The sequence below is a fragment of the Pelmatolapia mariae genome, linkage group LG17, assembly GCF_036321145.2.
Source record: "Pelmatolapia mariae isolate MD_Pm_ZW linkage group LG17, Pm_UMD_F_2, whole genome shotgun sequence".
Taxonomy (NCBI): Eukaryota; Metazoa; Chordata; class Actinopteri; order Cichliformes; family Cichlidae; genus Pelmatolapia; species Pelmatolapia mariae.
In genome coordinates, this window is record NC_086242.1 from 13573941 (window position 1) to 13592611 (window position 18671).

Below are 18671 nucleotides of genomic sequence, written 5' to 3' on the forward strand. Positions count from 1 at the left end.
GTTTAATAAAGATTTGTTTTTATAGTAAGTTTGCTTCTTTTATATCTTGAAACAAATGACTTGGTTCATACAAAAAGACAACAGCCCATACATGGTTTTATTCATTTATTCTTTTTACTGAACTGATGAACAGCAAAAGCAACGTTCCTCTGTCGAGTGTTTTACTGTAAACATGTTCTGACACAACAGTCCTCAAATTCCCCTAAAAGATTTACTACATACATAGTCTTTTTAGTCCATCTAAAAAAAATAAGAAATTACATTGGAGTTTTCTTGCCATTTAGATTGCAAGTTGCATAAGCAACTGCTGTGTTTTGGCAACGCTTGTGAGGCTGAAAAGGCAAAAAAAACACTTCAAATAACTGTATTTGTGCCTTTTTAGATGGACCAACAGGACTCTGTACTTGACAACTTAAGACGTTTTAAAAACCTGAATTACAACTTTAGGTGGGGAAACTGAAAACAAGCAGCAGTCATTTCCAACTACAGGTATACAAGTCTCCATATATTTTCATGTACTTTTTGCAATTCAGCCCAGCTGCAAGATCATGTTAGTCAAGTGAACCCTGCGCAGGGTGTAATACATTAGCCAGTTAGGAAAACAATTCTTGCTTACACTCTGGGCCACAAAAAACAAAAACATAATTTTGTATGAAAATGTTAGAAAATAAACCTACTCCTACATAAGCTTAACGATAAAAAAAAACAAAAAAAACAATGAGACTGTTTCAAAGCAAGAAATGGAGTCAAGAAGGTCTGTAACATTATGCATTTCAATGCATTTTCACATAGCCGTCTTACAGCTGTTACCCACCCCCGTTTCAAGGCATATCTCCAGTGAAAAGACACTTTAAGAAACAGATGACAAACTCCGAGAAACTATGCCACGACGTGAAAAGAGCAGGAACGAACAAGTGAGAAGCAACTTGTTGCATCAATTTTGGTTTTTAACTTATAAAAGAAGTGTCAAACGAAGTGTAAATACACTTGGCAGTATGTATGCAATTAACGCAGAATATAAATACAGCCACGTTTGGCTTAGTGAAAAAAAACATGCATATCAAAAACCCTTCATGCTCATTTCAAAGCCCCCCTCCCCGAGACTATACAGGTTTAATATAAAGCTTTTGTTGTTTTTAATATATCTAAAAGTATTCAAAGTACGGGCAAAGAAACTCTCATCAACTATTTTTGATTGACACATTTTTATTGTTTTTTTCCTTTAAATATACCTGATCTTCGGATTTTGGTCCTCTCCTTGCTCAACACATGAACACTATTCATCGAGATGGGACACTGGTTATTCGGCTCAGTATGTCTAAGGGGTAAATGAATATTCACGAAGATAAAAAGGTTGCAGGTCTGACCTCCATCTACTGTTGACACTGGAGGAGACAAACTTGACCAGATGACTACCATGGCCGTGTATTTCTGACTGCACGATACACCGAGTGAATGAATGCTCAACTATAAGCGGCTACTCTTCGTGCAGTGCATACCTGTAATGATGTTTGCCGTGATCGACCGCCACGCTGCACAAATAGAGCAGAAGTGTTTCTCTTGTTGTCTGCACACGTGTATTACTCTGGTTCCAAAATGGGATGTTTGAGGCAACTTGCAGGTAAACGTCAGGGGGAAAAAAAAGAAAGACAAAAAAAGGATGCTGATGGGACCTGCGCACAATGACTGTTGTCAGCTCACTAACAGAAACAGGACAAATAAACATAGCGCACCTTCACTTTGTCTGTCTCCACACACACACACAAAAACTATATCACACATTCAAGCACACTACTCTTAATTCAGCCACTTTGTTCTCTCACTGCCATCGACACGCACATATAACTAGGATCAGGCTGTATAGCTGTGATACAGGTGTGTGTGTTTTTCCAAAGACCCTGATGCTCTGCTTCTTAAGTGCAAAATCCAAGGTGTTCAGAGAGTTAGGTGTCAGTTTGAAAATTCCCACTTCGCTACGATGCCTCCCTCCCCCTTCTTTTCCCCCCCTCCCTCTAGACCAGCCGGGTAAGATCAGAAAGAGCAACAGTGAATATGATGCTGCGGAGGGGGTGTAGTTGGCGGCATGTGTTCTAGCAGAAGTGGCGATATAACATTTGGTCACTGTAAGATTGGGTAGGTCCTGTGCACTGGGTGATCCACATATCACACCCCTGTTCAGTAAAGCCTCTTCTCAAATCTGTGGAGGCAAAGAAACACCAAATCAGCTAGTGAAAACCAGTTCATGAAAGGATGCATGGGCACTGTCTGTGCTACCGCGTATCATGCTTTACCCTCCATTTCTCTCAATGGGCTCACATATTACAAAATGAAACTCATCTTTTCTGAGGTAACATCAGGCAAGCAGCAGCACAGTTTCTTATCGACTGCCCATCTTTTACACACAGTCTACACTCTACAGTGTTTATATCAAGTAGCTAAAATATGACTAAAAGAAAAGATATTCTTTTGTAGGTTTTTGTACTTACGAGTGGAGTCCATGAATACCACCCTCCACCTGTGCAGACAAGGTGCGCTTCTCAAACTTCAGCTCTCCAGAGTACATCATGGAACTGTATAAAAAACATACAAGCACCATCATACATACTGCTTATAAAAGCATCTCATAACCTTAAAAACACACACACACACACACACACACACACACACACACACACACACAACTCACCGAAGGACGGAAAGACTCTTTGCCCCAATATCTTGGCACCCATGTTGGATTCCTGCTATCAGGTATGGTACAAACTTGTGAATGGAGCCCTTGTCCTGGACTGAGCCCGACACACCCTGGGCTACCTTCACTTTGTCACCCTCACTGTGGACAACATATCACCAAATTCATATACATCCCAGTGGTTCACAATATTACAATAGCTGTAGCTTTTAATAACCTCACACATACCTAAAATAGCGTTTCTGACTGCTCGTGCTTTTCTCCATTGCATCCAGGGAGCCCATACCACGATACTTTTTCAGTCGCACACCGTCTGCAAAGAAGTACTCTCCAGGAGCCTCAGTTGTGGCTGCTAGCAAGGAGCCCATCATAACTAGAGTAAGAGCAAATTTTTTGTCAAAGACAGCTCCACTGTATAGAAATCTTGACATTTCTAAAGACCTGTATGAAATATTAGCTTGAACAAACTGCACGTCGCCATCTCTTAAACCTCACCAGTTGATGCACCGAGAGCTAAAGCCTTCACCACATGGCCCACAGTCTGAATGCCACCGTCAGCGATGACTGGCACACCGAAACGCCTAGCATACTCTGCCACCTTGTACACAGAGGTTCCCTGGGGTCGTCCACATGCCATGACTAGAAAGTAGAAAACACATCAAACGTGACTGCCATGTTGTTTTAAAAACACTGTTTTTGTTCGTTTGTTTGTTTTTTTTCGGTATAAACATGACCTAGTCTGAACATGAGACCGGTCCCCATGGCAACACAGAACAGAGGCCTCGGCAAATCACCATGACAACTAGGAATGGTCTCAGGGTATTAGTTTCCACTAGCAACTGATGGCCTTTTCATCTTAGCATAGCTCATGGCCAGAAAAAGAATCTGCATATTTTTTTATTTATTTATAAATACTTATCACTACACTTAAATTTTATCATCATATCATGGTTTCCACACTGAATACCTTCTTGTGTGATGCAGATGGAGCCGCAGCCCATGCCGACTCTCAGAGCATCCACGCCGGCATCAATCAGATTTTTGGCCTGGGCTGCTGTGACCACTGTAGGAAAGGTGGAAGAGTGAAAACCGTCAAGAAATGTGTGCAAAAAATGTATCTATTTATTTTGTTGTCATTTATGTCACTGTTCATAAAGGGACAGCCATATAATACTCACTCCCCACACCAACAGACTCACCATTTCCTCCCACCACTTGTAATTCTTGATACTTCTGCTTAATATAATTTATCATGTTGATCTGATACACTGAGTTGCCTTGCGACGAGTCCTAAAAATAAATAATAAATTTAAAAAAAAAACCATTAAAAAAAAAAAAATTATGGATTAGACAGAATAAGTTTAGACCAAAATACAGTAACACCTAATAAGTCAAAACAGACATTTGAATACAAGTAGAAACAATACAAACAGGTTCAGTCTTTGAATTTGATGACTCATTCTCAATGTCATGATGTATTAAAGCAGTTAGAAGATTATGTAATCCATGGATTTATTTGTGGACTTAGTCACATATCTCCTTGAGAATTTTACTCTGTAATAATTAACATTTAAGCTACAATTTAAAAACAAAAAACAGCAACAGGAAGTATGATTTGGGCTATAACATCAGTTTGTAATTTACCTGCAATACTAAATCTCACCACAAGGTGGTACCCATTCCATTTAGTTGTGTTTAGTTACAGTAGAGTGTTCTACACAGAGTCTAACAGTTTCTCATCATGCATGAATAGTGCCTGTACTCTTTTTCGAGATCTGCCATTACATGGCCAATATTAACAACAGCCACACTGCTAGGCTCTTCAGTGAAACCAAAACATGTCACAGGTTTCATATCCTGTCACCATTTAACACTAGAATCACCGACAGACCCCTTAGCATTTTCAAATTGACGTCGATGTTAAAATAAAACCCCATAATCTCATATTGCATCTCATATTGAATCTCAATTTCTGTGTAGCACTCTGTAGTGTAGAGTTTTAAAATGCAGTCAAAGACCAGTTCAATCCCTTTCAATGTAAGTGCCCTGTTTTAATACTTTCTTAATGTTAGTACCTCCAATTAAAAATCAGTTTTTCAAGTTTACTACAGTAGTTTTTTTTCTTTTCAAGGCTAATTATTTAGATGTCTTATTGCGCTGTTTATAGTACCATTTTTTTATGAATTCTAAAATATGTTTTAGCTATACAATAATGTAAGAAAAAAAACAAACCTTAAAATGATTTCCAAAACTATTAAAATATAATCTGAAATATTTCTTAATTTCTTTCTGAAATTTTCTTAATGAGAAAATTACAGAAATTAGCCATGTGACTGACAGTGGCTGCCATTTAGCTACAAGCTGCTCTAAAATTTGAAATGAATCTTCTACCTAGTGGCGACGGGGAACAGTTTTTCCAATTTCATTGCACTACTGTACTATGTATGACTGTGTAATGACAATAAAGATTTATCTTCTCTACAATACATCCAAGTATCTGTGATGTGACCGATCATTATTAATGCACCAACCACAATCTAACTTTTTAAAAAGCACCAACCAGTACAACGACATCAACTCCAGCTTGCACCAGCAGGTCCAGTCTGTATTTGTCGTCCTCCCTGGTCCCGATAGCAGCACCACAGAGAAGCTGTTTGCGTGAGTCTTTGGAGGCGAGGGGGTACTCCCGGTTCTTCTTTAGATCCGTTCTGGCAATAATGGCCACCAGTTCATCGTTATCATTTACAATGGGAAGCTTGCCTGGTTACACAGAAAGTTAAAGTCGGGCTATTAAAATACAATAACCAGAAAGAAGTCCAACATCTATTTCACAAATACTTTTTCTTTAATTCACCTTTTTTGCTGCGCTGCAGAATATCATTGGCTTCTTTTAGTGTAACACCAGCAGGAGCCACTACCAACTCCTCCCTCTTAGTCATAGCCTGAGAGAAGACAGGGTCAGTGTAAAAATAATCAAGTGAGTAAAGCCAAGTTTTTATAAATGACAGAGTTTCTTAAAAGCTACAAGAATACACACCTCCTCCAAAGGCTTGCCATGGTCTTTCTCAGAGAGGAAGTCGATATCTCTGGAGGTCACAATACCCACCAGTTTGCTGCCCATTTTTCCTGTCTCTGTCACAGGAATACCAGAGAAACCATGTCTAACTTTGGCCTCAAACACATCCCCGACTGTGTGGCGTGGACTCATAACAACTGGGTCTGTAATAAAACCCTGTTCGAACCTCTGGAAGCCAACAGAAACCAAAACAATTATTTTCCACTGTACATCTGTAATGTGGCAAAAAACAGCAAAAGCCAAAACACACTACACAAAAAAAAAAAAAAAAAAAAAAAAAGTGAGCAGAAGCAGCAGAAAAACAGTAACACACACACACACACACACACACACACACACACACACACACACACACACACACACACACACACACAAAAATAACACGCATATGATGCCATTACCATAGCCTATATAGGGACAAGATGGGACACCATAACAAGAAAAGTCAAGAGCATGGCTCACACGACAGCTGAATTATGTTGGTTGAGGTAAAGGTTAGCACCCTTTAATGTGTATAAATATTTGTCACAGTTTACCTTGACTTTGCGGACCTCGTTGGCTTGGAATTCTGGTGTGCAGTTGTGGTGAATAATGCCAATGCCTCCCATTAGCTGCCAAATTTTTAAAAAGAAAAAAAAAAAGAAAAAAGAATGAGATGTGTGCTTTTCAATTAAACAGTTACAGGAAAAAAAAACTGTGTCCTTAAGATGCTAGTTTCTTACCGCCATAGCTATTGCCATGGCCGACTCTGTCACAGTGTCCATGGGGGAGGAAATGAGAGGGGTTTTCAATGTAATCTTCCTGGTCAGTGCTGATGTCAGGTCCTGAAAGAAAAGAAATAGGGAATTGGATATTTTGCATGAGGTCCACCAGGGGGCAGAATGAACTAGATAGCCATGTAGGACTTCACTGTAAATATCCTTCAGATCAGACACCAGAAGGACACAACAAGGTTAATACAAGCAAACTTTTATAAAAATGGGAAAACAATGGAGCCAATTTTAAGCTTAAAAAAATATTTTAAGCTTTAGATTTAGTTCATATTAGATATGAAATGCCTCCAAATTAAAAACAAAGACACTGACGTAACATACTGCAACTGTTGTTCCTACCAGGGAAAGAAACATGACACTGTCTGGAAAAAAATAGGGATGAGCCACACTACAGTGTCTAACGACCAGGTTTACTTTTACTTATCGCCGATTCCCAAAACAACCAGCACATTTTGTTTCAATCCACTGGCAGAGTGAAAATAATAACATTCCACCAACATGGGAAACCAAGAAAGTGGCTCAACAGTATCTGATGTAGACATAAACTATAGCGGGTGCTTGCAGCGTTTTTTAGAGGTTTATGGTGAAGGCCAGAGAAAATGGCTAACGCCATTTTGCCAGAGCACACAACTGCACCAACCTGCTAAATTCTACTGTGAGGTATTAAAGAATGTGAGGAAGACCATGACTGCAAACAATGTCCCAAAACACCACCACCCTACACACACAGCACTACTTCATGCTTCTGTCCCTCAAAGTATTTAGACTTATTTACTATTCAAGGTTGTGCAAGCATTTGTGTTATTTAGGCATGAATAGGTTCACTATCCTGAGAAAAACTAGGGCAGACCAAGACTGTGATGAAAACAACTAGAACATAACATACTAGAACATAGCAGCCAGGCAAATATGTCCCATAGTAAAGAAAGCACTCTAACTCTTAAGGAAACAGAAAGAGATTAAAACTACATTAAACCCTTCAGATAGACGAAGCAGAGGAGAGGGATTTCCCGTAAAGCCCTGAGATTAACTCCCCTTTTGCCTGCTGCAAGATGAGCAACTAACCGGACACAAATGTGAACATGAGTGTGAGGGAGCAGCCAGTGGGTGACCACACTGGGGGAAAAAAAATAGCAAAGCAGGAATAGACCAAATGATGCAGACTGTTTTAAAAGGGCAAAAATATGACTCGGATTCCTCGTTCACATGTGTACTCTACTCACCACTTCGTCAGAGGTAAAGTCGATGAAGCCAGGTAAAATCAGGAAATCGCTGAAAGACATAAGCAAAATGCAAAGTAAGGGGCTAATAGCAGCAGTTTAGCAGTATTGTGAGGTCTAAAACTCCAAAAACACTTCAAAAATATTCCAGGAGATGGTGTTCTATATGTTTCAGTGAAAGCTTGTAATGGCATGCCTAAGAAAACCAGATGAATTAAAGGATTTCACAACTTTGAGGAGTATCTCAAAGCAAACAGGCTGTACTGAACAAACAAATAAAAGTACTACAGATCAAAAATTGGGGGAAAAAAAGAGGTTAAAGTAAACTGTAGTGATAACAGAACTATTAAGATTAGCAAAGAATGTGAATAGACTTCTGATTGTAATCAAAGCCTTGTAATAATCTGAGTATTTTTTTTTTAAGTCAGTTTCCTTCAGAGTCACTCCTCTCCTTCTGTGTAATATTTTAAGCAAGGACAACAATCCATTTTTGGACGCTCTTGCACCACATCGTGGTTTCCAGAAAATTACAAAGTGGCATTGTGGCTGAGTACAGACACTAAGTGCAGCTGGGTGCGCCCTCTACTTGGTAAAAAGCTACAGTTGACCTCTTTTCAGCTCCTGGCCTGTATAAACACAATAAGAGGCAGAAAGATGAGTGAAGCAGCGAGCGCCAGACGTGGGAATGATGTGTTTATTTTTCAGCTTGAGTCTGTATGTATTTTGTGGGTTTTTTGAGACGTTTATGGAAGAGAGAGAGAAAAAAAAAAGCAGGGGACAAATGGAAATAAGGAGGAATAAGTGAAGCTTTATACATCTAATGAATGTTGGAGGAAACTATGAGGTAACAGTACACAAACATATAAAGCGGTTCTAACTGAGAACAGGAGTTGAGAAATCTGGTAGAAGGCTTTGCCTACCCTCACTTTAAAGCACGAAACGGGACAAGCAAAACGTCCAAGGAACATCTGCTGTCATTTAGCACAAGCTACAAACCGCAGCTGCAGCACACAGACTATACTGTCTGCTTACTGCTGACCCCAAGTCAGCAGTAACCTGATTGCCGTGTTGGCTTTGACTCCTAAAGAAAACACTGGCTCGGCCATATCGCACAGGTAGCATTTGAATGTTAAATGTAGACAAATCTACCATGCTAATGGTTTCAAAGTAAAACCAAAGGCCACAACTGGCCTTCACCTGTCAGCTTTTTCGCTGGCACTGAAGTTGTATAGTTGTGTGTATTGTCACAGGTTTTAACCGCACTGTCTTATTATTATTATTATTATTATTAATATTATTTTGGTTTTAGTTAGATTTCAGAGCTTGGTTGAGGGTAAAACTGACACTGATTTTGAAAGACAAAGCACAGAAACGAAGCTCTGAAGGTATCAAGGTTTGTACAGCACTATGTGCCCACACCCTAAAATCCTATTATTAACTATTATTAAAGTGAATTGGTACAGGTTAGATCTCTGTATCCAAGTCACCTCCCTTTATTAAAACTGACTACCAAAGAAACATTTCATTACTATCTAAAGATCATAATGTCATGCTTAAAATATTTCCACCCTTAGCCTGAGGTAACTTTGGCTAAGTGTGACCCTACTCCATTATCAGGTTCTACGAGAACGCTGCCATGCAAGTTCTCCTTACCAGCTTTAACATTTAAAATGATTTTGAAAGTGTACACTCGGCTCCAAGTCTCAAAAGTTCACACATTTATTTATATAGCTTGAATTAAACGGGTTAATTAAAGCCTGTAGCTTTGTGTGGATGGCAGTGACCTCATATGCAACCACAGTAAATACCCTGTTTGTGTCAGAAAGCTGCATTAGAACAGAGACATGTACAGGAAGGAACCTGTAGATGTACTGAACAGTGTCGGCATCTAAAACTCTCTTTTGTGTGCTCTTAACACTGCCTTGAACAGACAGTGGATATACAGGCAGTCGTGCACCGATACTTTGAGGGCCATTACAGGAAGAAAAGGTGTGAAAGTAGACTTGATTGGGGCAAAATGTTGACACGTCACGTTCAGAACAAGGTTGCTGCATCTGGTATAGCAGGAAGCTGCCACTCACAGAAATCTGATTCTGTCTTCCTGTAACCTTGTATCAGTTTCCCTGTTTGACTATTTCCTCCAAGAAAAAAAAAAAAAAAATGTAATCAAATATTTTTTTCATTCATATCAAAAAATATTAAGGTGGACTATATATGCTGAGTCAGCTATCTGCATTGCGTTAATTAGGAGGTCGAGAGACTGATCTGAATTTCATTCTTATCAATTACCCCTGAAATTCACATGATATCAATTCAGGCAGTCACGTTTGCAACCTTTCCCTCCACATGTGACGCTCCTGCTTAAAATGCACCATAATAATTTTTACTCCGATTCTACAAAGCAAGACTGGCATGGTTAGAGCGAAGAGTTCTAAGATGTTCAGCTGATAAAGCTTTCCAACGACACAACAGCTAATGGTCCTAATGAGATAACACCTTAAGCATTGATTGTGCACTGATTCTAAGAACAAATATATAAATAAAAATATATACATAAAAAATAAAGCACAGCACTATAGGGAACTTATGAATGCAGGCAAGCTTAAATTGGTTGTTTATAAGTGCCAAAAAACCACTACAACTTAGCTTGCTTTGTTCATTTATGGTTATGAAAATAAAAGGCTATTTACAAGAGTTAATGAAGGAAAATAATTCTACACAAAATGCAGCATGAGCATGTCTATACAGCATGTCATCAGCATGTCAAGCAGAGGAGTGCAAGAATTGCAAGAGGTCAAAAATGAGTGCTTAATGAGCGCTTTTATCAAAAGTATTTATGCTAAAGAGCACAAGCTGCTCCATCATGCTTTCTGCATTTACAGGAGAGGTCACACACTTTGATGATTAGTTGAAGTTAATAAAGCAGCCATGTCCCCTGAAAGCAATTTTCATTCCCATGACCCAAATCAAGTTAAGAATTTCACAAAGCCCTATATCTGCCTTCATGCACCTTGGTTCATGGGATTTTTGATATAGTTTGTTGCAGTCAAAATAAAGTTGCTGTAGAAGGACAATTATTTGCTTCTCCTCTATGAATTCACTATTTAGATAGATCAAGGATTTTCAGTTTGAAGGTGACTGTTTTTTTCTTTTACTCACTTGTAAGTCAACCCATCTCCTTTAGAGCATAGCTCTTCAGCCGTTTGACCATCGGAGACAACACACTGTTGGTCAGATCTGCCGGTTCAAAACGTGTTGGCCATTACAAAGCACTGGTGCTTACACTCCACCCACCACTTTGCAAAAGGTTTTTTTTTTCCTTTTTTTAAATGAGGAAACCTTACTTTTAAATTAATTAAAACATTTTCAAGAAAAACAAACGAAACAAAAACTTTGCAATGAAGGGAAACTTACTTGTATGTTAGACCACCTCCAGTGGAGAAGAGCTGCTGTGCCGAGAGCCCATCATCAGGAATGTAGCCTGTGCCACCACTTATTAGGTAATCTGCCATGCTGTCAAATGACCAAAACAAAGCCACTTCAATCAGCTGTTTTAACGCCAACACTCAACATTAGGATGTTCATCTACAGACAGTGTAATGACGCTCTGCAGGAAGACTGCACAGCCACTGTGCAGGCAGAGCTTTGGTGGGTGACCTTCTCACAGGAAGGTATAACCATGGCAACATCAACATCCCCCGCCAGCCTGGGGTCAGTGCGCCTGCGTGACAGGTGCTTCCCCCATAAATAATCCTATACTAAACTTGCAACCTTGCTGGTGGTACTTAAGATGAGATCACCTTTTAAACCCAAAACAGGGGACACTCGGAAACCCACAACACTTCTACGGGTAAATACCACAGCTTAGCCACAACTCACTAAACTAAAAACTAAAATAAAAATCGAGTCTCTGCTGAAGGGAGATGTGTAATACAAATATTAAACACGTTATTATTTAATAACTAATCTAATGCCAAACAAACCGCACACGAGGCAGATAACGGTGCACTACTCCCCACACCATCGCGTGTGAAGGAAAACATGGCCGGGTGACCCACTAACATATAACTGCACCATTCCATATTAGCTAATCATGCATGCTTTCGATTTTTCAAGGAATGAAATGCAAAACAGTAGAGTTAAAAGATCTGGATTAAATGTCAGAAGAACACGGTAACCTCAAAACGCCGTGTCATCTACACTTGTACGATAACGTTTACTCCCCTAGTGACCCACATTGCATTATCAGCTAGCAAACATTAGCTGCTTACGCTGCACGCCGGGAGTTAGCAAAAACATGGCAGTCAGACCTGCCTTTGTTTATACAGAGATGCGACTATGCATCATCCGTGAAACCTTATCCATGCTATCGAGGACCCCCACATCTCTTATTTTCCAGAAGCGATAACGGATTATTACATTTTAGCAACAGACCACCCGCTGCACTTAGCTCACATGCTTATGAATTACCTTGGGTTTCAAATCACTACTCATTTAGACTTAGCAAACGTTAGCTAACAGGTGAACCTTACTCCCAAGGTTGGCGTTTGAGTGTTTAAACCACGTCGAATATTTAAAAAAAAACAAAAAAAAAACGCATTCTAATACTTGGTAAATATTTTGGTCCATTTCTATATTGAATAAACCCCCTGGTATATCAGGCGATCGGTGATATTTCAGAAGACTTTTTGAGCGAGTTTGGTGCTGCGTTCAGTGGCATATGTTGCATTTTCCTAAAGCATGTGGCTGCATAAAGGTTGCAAGACCGTATCTAGCATTTCCAAAAGCGTAAAGTTTAGTTTGTTTACTTCCACTTGAACCAAGTTCATTACTGCTAATGATATTAAAATTATGTGAGTAACACCGTTATAATTTAGCTGTTCAAAAATACATAATCACTCAATGAAGTCAGTTAGTCTGTCGAGTCAAGCTATTAGCCTAAAGTAATAGTAAACCATTACCAGTATACGTAGGGCTGAAAGTCTTATCACCACGAGTGTTTTAACAACCAGCTTGCACTTGTACTAAACACTAAGCGGTAATTATAAGTAATAAATTAACTGATAAGCTGGCCAAGTCAATCAGTCGTTAATGTTTGACACAAATAATGATGTTTTCCCCAATAGCGTCACAGATTCAGTTTTAGATACTCTCGTGGATATTCATATTGCCCCATTAAGAGTAATGCCTGCACGAATAAAATAAACATCCTGCTCACTTAACAATAAAACAGTTATTTTATAAAAAACGAAAACACACATCCCAAAGTTTTCACGCGCTGCATCCTGGTTATACGTTGAACTATACGTGCAGACATGTGGGAGAAACCGTTAGCATTTAGCATTAGCTATTCTGTTATTTTAGCTTCGCTTGTGGGAGAAAAAAAACAAGGCTCCCGACACTCTAAAACAAGCATCTTATATCTTTAAAACCGGTAAGCGAAAGCAATTTAAACTACGCATCTTTTCTGCTATGGTAAACTCTCAACATCTTTTGCTGATTACGGTTAGCTAGCTACCTCATTGAGCGGATGCCCACGCTGGCCAAAAAGGAGGTAACTTTCCAGCTGTAGACTGAGAGCAATTAAAACAGAAAGCAGTTTGTTCCCGTTACCTCGAAAGACAAACTGGATTTTTTTTTTAGCCAAAAAAACAAAAGAAAAACAGCAGTCTTTTGTGGCTCCAAGATGTAAACGTCAGCGATGAAGCCAGTCAAGAAGTGATTGCCTGTCGCTGTCTTCAGACAGTGCGTGTTGGTGTTATATATTAGCAGCAGCGTCACATCCCCTCTCCCCTTCAGGCGAGTTTAACCCTGTGCTTCCTGCGACCCTGAAATCAGGACCAATATCTGGAATCAAAGTAGCAACACGAGCTCAGGTGAAACGTTTACTACACGGAAGTGCAGCCAGACTAGTTATATCACTAACATTTTGTCAGCCTGCCCACAGCGTAGTGACAAATCACAGTTATAACCATGTAATCTTTATATTCAGCTTTAAACACTGGCAGTTTTTCTTTCGCTTAAAAATAGCCCCTTTTTTGTATTGTTGGTAAAATCTCTAATTGTGTGTAATTAGCAAACTATAGTGTATGTGTAAATCATCCTCATGTGTTACTACTAAATATAGGTTATTGGTGTAAATACAAGCTTGGTAGAATAAGGCAGAAGCCTGAATGGTGATTGATCCTACATAGTGCGTGAGCATGAACTTTAACAAAGTGAAAGTGAAAATCAGGTGACCATAGACAGTTCTTTCATATCAGGTTGAAATACAGATGAGACTTTTAAGGCTCAATATCCTTAACCTAGTGAAACATTGCCTTGAATTTAAATTTTGGTCACGTGTAAAGGTTCTTAACAGGATTAAGTGCAATGAAAGGCCAGCACTAACCACATTTCATTCACATGATAACATTTGAAGGAAGCTTACAAATAAACTGTATATACTTTAACACACTGTAACTCAGGCTGGCTATGCTGACTTAAGGAAAGGACCTTTTTTGAACAAATGTTGTGACATAGTCTTTAAAAGTAAACATAGAAAACAGCTTCCTAGTAGAAAACATATCTATAGGTGTTTTGATTTCTAACAAATCAAGCAAGTTCAACTAGTATGGAAGTAGGAGTGTCTATTTTAAGGATGCCAAATAGTTCCTAAAACTATTCAGTACACACCCAGTTATACTGAACTGAAATTATATGGAACATCAAACTACTCCATACAGTGTATGCATCCATACACTTCTTGACAATTTGACACTGTATTGCCAGGAGCATAAATGTTTTGCATGGCATTACTTTCATCCAATTATATATATGATGGTGGGTGTCTTGTATTCTCTGGAAGGAAAGAATTAAGCTCTTTAACAATAACCCAAACCAGGTCTGGCACAGTCAAAAAAGGTTTTGCACATGGATGACTTCACCAATGTCAAGTATGTTCCAGTTTATTATTAGATATATTCCAGACTTTTAGGAAACAGGCTGAGTTGTTCATTTATGCGCCTCACAGCCAAATAAGTGGCTAATTATCAATAACAGGGTGGCTGAACTGTGTCAAAAGTTAATGCTTTGTTCACTTTAAACTTGTACATTCAACACAAATGTCCATGTAACATAACAGTATGTTTGCTAACAGCATTTCTTACAAATTTTGTGAAGCTTGTTAAAAGTAATGGTAAATGGTAAATGGCCTGTATTTGTATAGCGCTTTACTAGTCCCGCCTAGGGACCCCAAAGCGCTTTACACATCCAGTCATCCACCCATTCACACACACATTCACACACTGGTGTGCAGGTCTTTATTTCTTTGCAAATGTGACCTAAACCTTCATCAAACTAGATGAAAAAAGCCTAATGAGCACTAAAAGAAAATTTCTTACACGTGACTTGCTTGTGAAACAATAGCTACAACCAAATGTTTGCAACTAACTGTTGATTAGTCTGCACATGAATTCAATGAATCTCTCCTCATAGCTCTGTACAGAACAGCTTCAGCTCCTAGATGTTTGGTGTTACTTTAACCAGCTGGCTTTAGGTCCCACCCTAAGCATTTCTGTTGACTCGAGATAAGGATTTTGGCTTGCCTGTTCCAAAAAATTACCTTCTTTCTTATCTGAGTGGGGTTTTTTTAGAACACCGGGTTGGAGATTCAGTTCAGATGATTTACATTCTTTGTTCCTTCTATGACAACATGCAGAGCTCATCCATTCACACAGCATTACTCTGATAGCTATCTGGCTTGTCCATGTCATCTTTAGCAAACTGCGGTGTTTGTTTTAGGGGGCAGTTACTTTCTCTTTGAAGCCCTGTCATGCACACTATTGTTGTTCAGTGCTCTCCTGATGGTGGACACTTCCCATTCTGATCCATCACACCATATTATCATATTGACTGAGAACACTTTACTCTAGATTTGCATTATTGATTTCACACTATAGCACAAAGTTAGTTGAGATTCTGGAGATCAGCATAAACCACTGTGAATGTCATCTGCTTTGGTGCAAGTGAATGTCACAGGTACACTGGAGAGGCAACAACAAGACAACCCTCCAAAACAGAGTGGTTTTGCAGGTGATTTCCACAGACCATTGCTCTCTGCTTATCCCTCCTGAGGCTTTTTTTTAGTTTTGCTTTTTACCCGTATCTCTGTCAGTACTAATAACAGGAAGTGGTAAGTGGAGCCTGCACATGCTGTCACAAGAATGTTTTCCTTGCAAGGAGTTGAGCCATCGCACAAGGAGAACTGGACTGGGCTGCAGAATGGCTTAAACTCTATCTGCTGCTTTGTTTGAAGAGGAACAAAGCAAGAACCTCCAGAAAGCTACTCATACATTTTTCTGACCAAACTGTCAGAAACAGACATATATAAGCATGCCATAAGGTCCTGATGTCCTTTAGTGGCACCTGTGCTCACAGCCCAGCACTGTGCAGCTCTGATAGTGCTCCTTCTGTTCTTGATCACACAAAGAACCAGATGGCCCTTTCCAGCCCTTCTTGTGTAACAGCCCATCTCCCAGTATCTCTTTCACACTCTCGAGAGTGTGCTGGGGACAAATCAAACCTTCTTGTGACAGAATGCATGGATGTGCCATCCTGGAGGACCTGTGTTGCCTGAAGGGGTGGCAAGTACTACTACCAGCACTGACAATGACACTAACAAAAATAAATAATTGAGAAAAATCAACCATGAGGGATGAGCAGGGCACAGTCTTTGGCCACTTTCTGCAAAACCATTCCCTTTGTGAGCATTGTACTTTTGCAGAATTATAGAAAAAGGTTGACAAAGTTTAAAGCACCACTGTATAGATGTTGTTTCTGATCCACATAATATTTGAGACTGATATTATCACCAGACAATATTCAGAATCACACTTTATGCCCTTAAATCGACAGTCATTCTTTGTTCTGTGTTAATCCAAAGTGAGAGTTGCTAGATATGTTTGCAAAGGTGACTCAGGGGGGATCCTTTTCCTTCTCTGTGTTGTGTGTCAAATTAAATGTGGGTCATTGCAGATATGGGTCAGTGGTTCCTTTATGCACTGTAGCTATTCTAAGCGCTTGCTTTAGCCTTGTTTATCCTCCCTGCAGCATGCTGCTCACTCCTGCCTTGACGGTGCATCAAAGAGTTGTGAGCGTGTGGGTGTGTACCGTACAAGGGGCAGAAGGACCAGGTTAAAAATAGCACCTGACAATGTATGACGAGCCATTTTTGTTGTATTAGAGCCTGCCCATAAACTCAGTGTTATTGTCTGCATGGCCTTCAAACTACTAAGAATGAAGCACATCATTCAAAGCATGATTTAACCTCAAGCACATTTGCAAAGTGTGTGTGTGGACATGTAAACTGACCCAGGTACACGAAGGTAATTTACATGAAGTAACCTTGCAAAGGTGCAGCTGGTAAGAGTGAGCTGAACGCACATCACCAAGAGTGGTAACTATTAGCAAGACATAAATTTTCTCTTGCAGCTGAGAAATTTGCAACAACAAAGAGCAATATTAATGTTATTACAAAGTAATCTTATTTTAAAGGTAAAAACCAGCTGTATTTGAATCGAAATACTGTCTAGTTTGATACCTGAAGGTGTTTCTTTTTTCATATTCTATCCCAGTAACCTACCTCTCTGGGCTTAAACCAGCCTGGATCCGTCTGGCATTGTATCGCTGAGCTGCAGTTTCATGACCGTGTGAGCTTTGCCGGACGTAGCGTTCTAATTCCCGGGATGAAACATTGGTACATGAGCACTGAGTGTCCCCTACAAATCTTTGATAGTCCACTTGCTGGTTCTCATTCTCTCCTTCTCGAAAGTGCTCATGCCCAAACCCCTCCATTGTTTGTCCAAGATCAGACTTGGAACAACAGATCCTTGCATTGAAATTCAACTTAATAATATCAGAGAAGATATCCAAGAGCTGAAAGCAACATGCAGGCCAAAACAGAGAAGATTGCTTTCTTTAAACCCCTCGATTTATATGAATGTCTTCACCCAAGTTCAGTAAAAGTTAGTGCCTTCCAAATGCAAATTCTTCATTTGTTTCTTAATAATCTAATCTGAATTCCACTTTGTCTGCTCTGTTTACCCTGATGCTGCTCTCCAGCCAGGTTATGAAGCTACACATAGGTATTCCCACAGAGATAACAGAAAAACCCTTCTCAGGCTACACCATCTGTCTGTAAACAGGATGCACCTGCCTACAAAAAGGCTCTAGCCACCTCTAGGCGTGTCAATAGAGGGCGTCACCTTGGAGATTCTCCCAGTGAGAGGGTGTTGCTGTGGAAATGCCAGGAACTGCACTTTGATTTGGTGAGGCTGTTGTGCTCATGTCTTCGAAATCTCAGTAGAGGTTTTCAGTCATGAGAGAGGAGGGCAGTGGAAATGATGGAAGAGCACGGTAACAGCTCCATATTGTACTTCTGTCTGGGATAAAGCAGTCATCGCCCCGAGCCTTGAATACAGGTTGAGTGGAGTGAGTGGCACTGTCCTGCTGAGTGCTTCATGGAGCTCTCTTTATGGCTTGCCCGCTCTCTATGCACGGGTTAATCCTGCTTTCTATCAGCACGTCATGTTCACAAAGAGGATTTCAGAATTAGTCCGAACAGCTAGAGTGAATGTGCTCTGCAAAGAGAGCAACACATTCTGCAAAAACCACAAACACGAAGCAACATTTATGGAAATATTTGGCACAGGCAGCTTAAACTTGCATTTAGCTCTTCGTGCTGGAAGGGTATGATTTTTACAGCTTCTCCAGCTTTGTGACGACCTCACAGAAGGTAATAGTTTGCATTCCAGAGATATCAGTCTGTATAAAAACAGCTTGGGTGTAATCATTCTCCTTACTACTCAAAGGCCGAGGTCAGACCAGCAATTGGAAACAACTTGTATTCGTACTTTAACACTGCAGAGCATTTA

The 18671-nt window shown here is 39.8% G+C and overlaps 1 protein-coding gene across 8 annotated transcripts; it reads right to left on the bottom strand.

The window, feature by feature from the left end:
- Positions 1-92: 92 nt before the first annotated feature.
- impdh1b (IMP (inosine 5'-monophosphate) dehydrogenase 1b) lies at positions 93-18260 on the bottom strand. 8 transcript variants are annotated; one of them, XM_063500637.1, is made up of 16 exons: positions 18003-18260; positions 11173-11271; positions 10918-10995; positions 7762-7810; positions 6488-6589; positions 6302-6376; positions 5727-5933; positions 5544-5631; positions 5250-5449; positions 3889-3979; positions 3657-3752; positions 3185-3328; positions 2918-3062; positions 2687-2830; positions 2487-2570; positions 93-2197 (listed from the first exon to the last, which is right to left on the bottom strand). In XM_063500637.1, exons 2-16 carry the CDS (start codon positions 11268-11270, stop codon positions 2176-2178), a joined length of 1623 nt encoding a protein of 540 aa, XP_063356707.1. In that variant the 5' UTR covers position 11271; positions 18003-18260; the 3' UTR covers positions 93-2175. The 8 variants fall into 8 exon arrangements, with proteins under 8 accessions (XP_063356707.1, XP_063356704.1, XP_063356708.1 ...); XM_063500634.1 differs by lacking the exon at positions 18003-18260 and adding an exon at positions 17381-17994; XM_063500638.1 differs by lacking the exon at positions 18003-18260 and adding an exon at positions 13372-13512.
- Between the last annotated feature and the right edge of the window lie 411 nt (positions 18261-18671).

Coding starts and splice junctions, on each gene's coding strand:
- impdh1b (XM_063500634.1), bottom strand. CDS start 17,592: ATGGAGGGGTTTGGGCATGAGCACTTTCGAGAAGGAGAGAATGAGAAC. Junction 5,934..6,301: donor ACGAGGTCCGCAAAGTCAAG/GTAAACTGTGAC, acceptor GTTGGCTTCCAG/AGGTTCGAACAGGGTTTTAT. Junction 3,753..3,888: donor ACAAGTGGTGGGAGGAAATG/GTGAGTCTGTTG, acceptor CCTTTCCTACAG/TGGTCACAGCAGCCCAGGCC.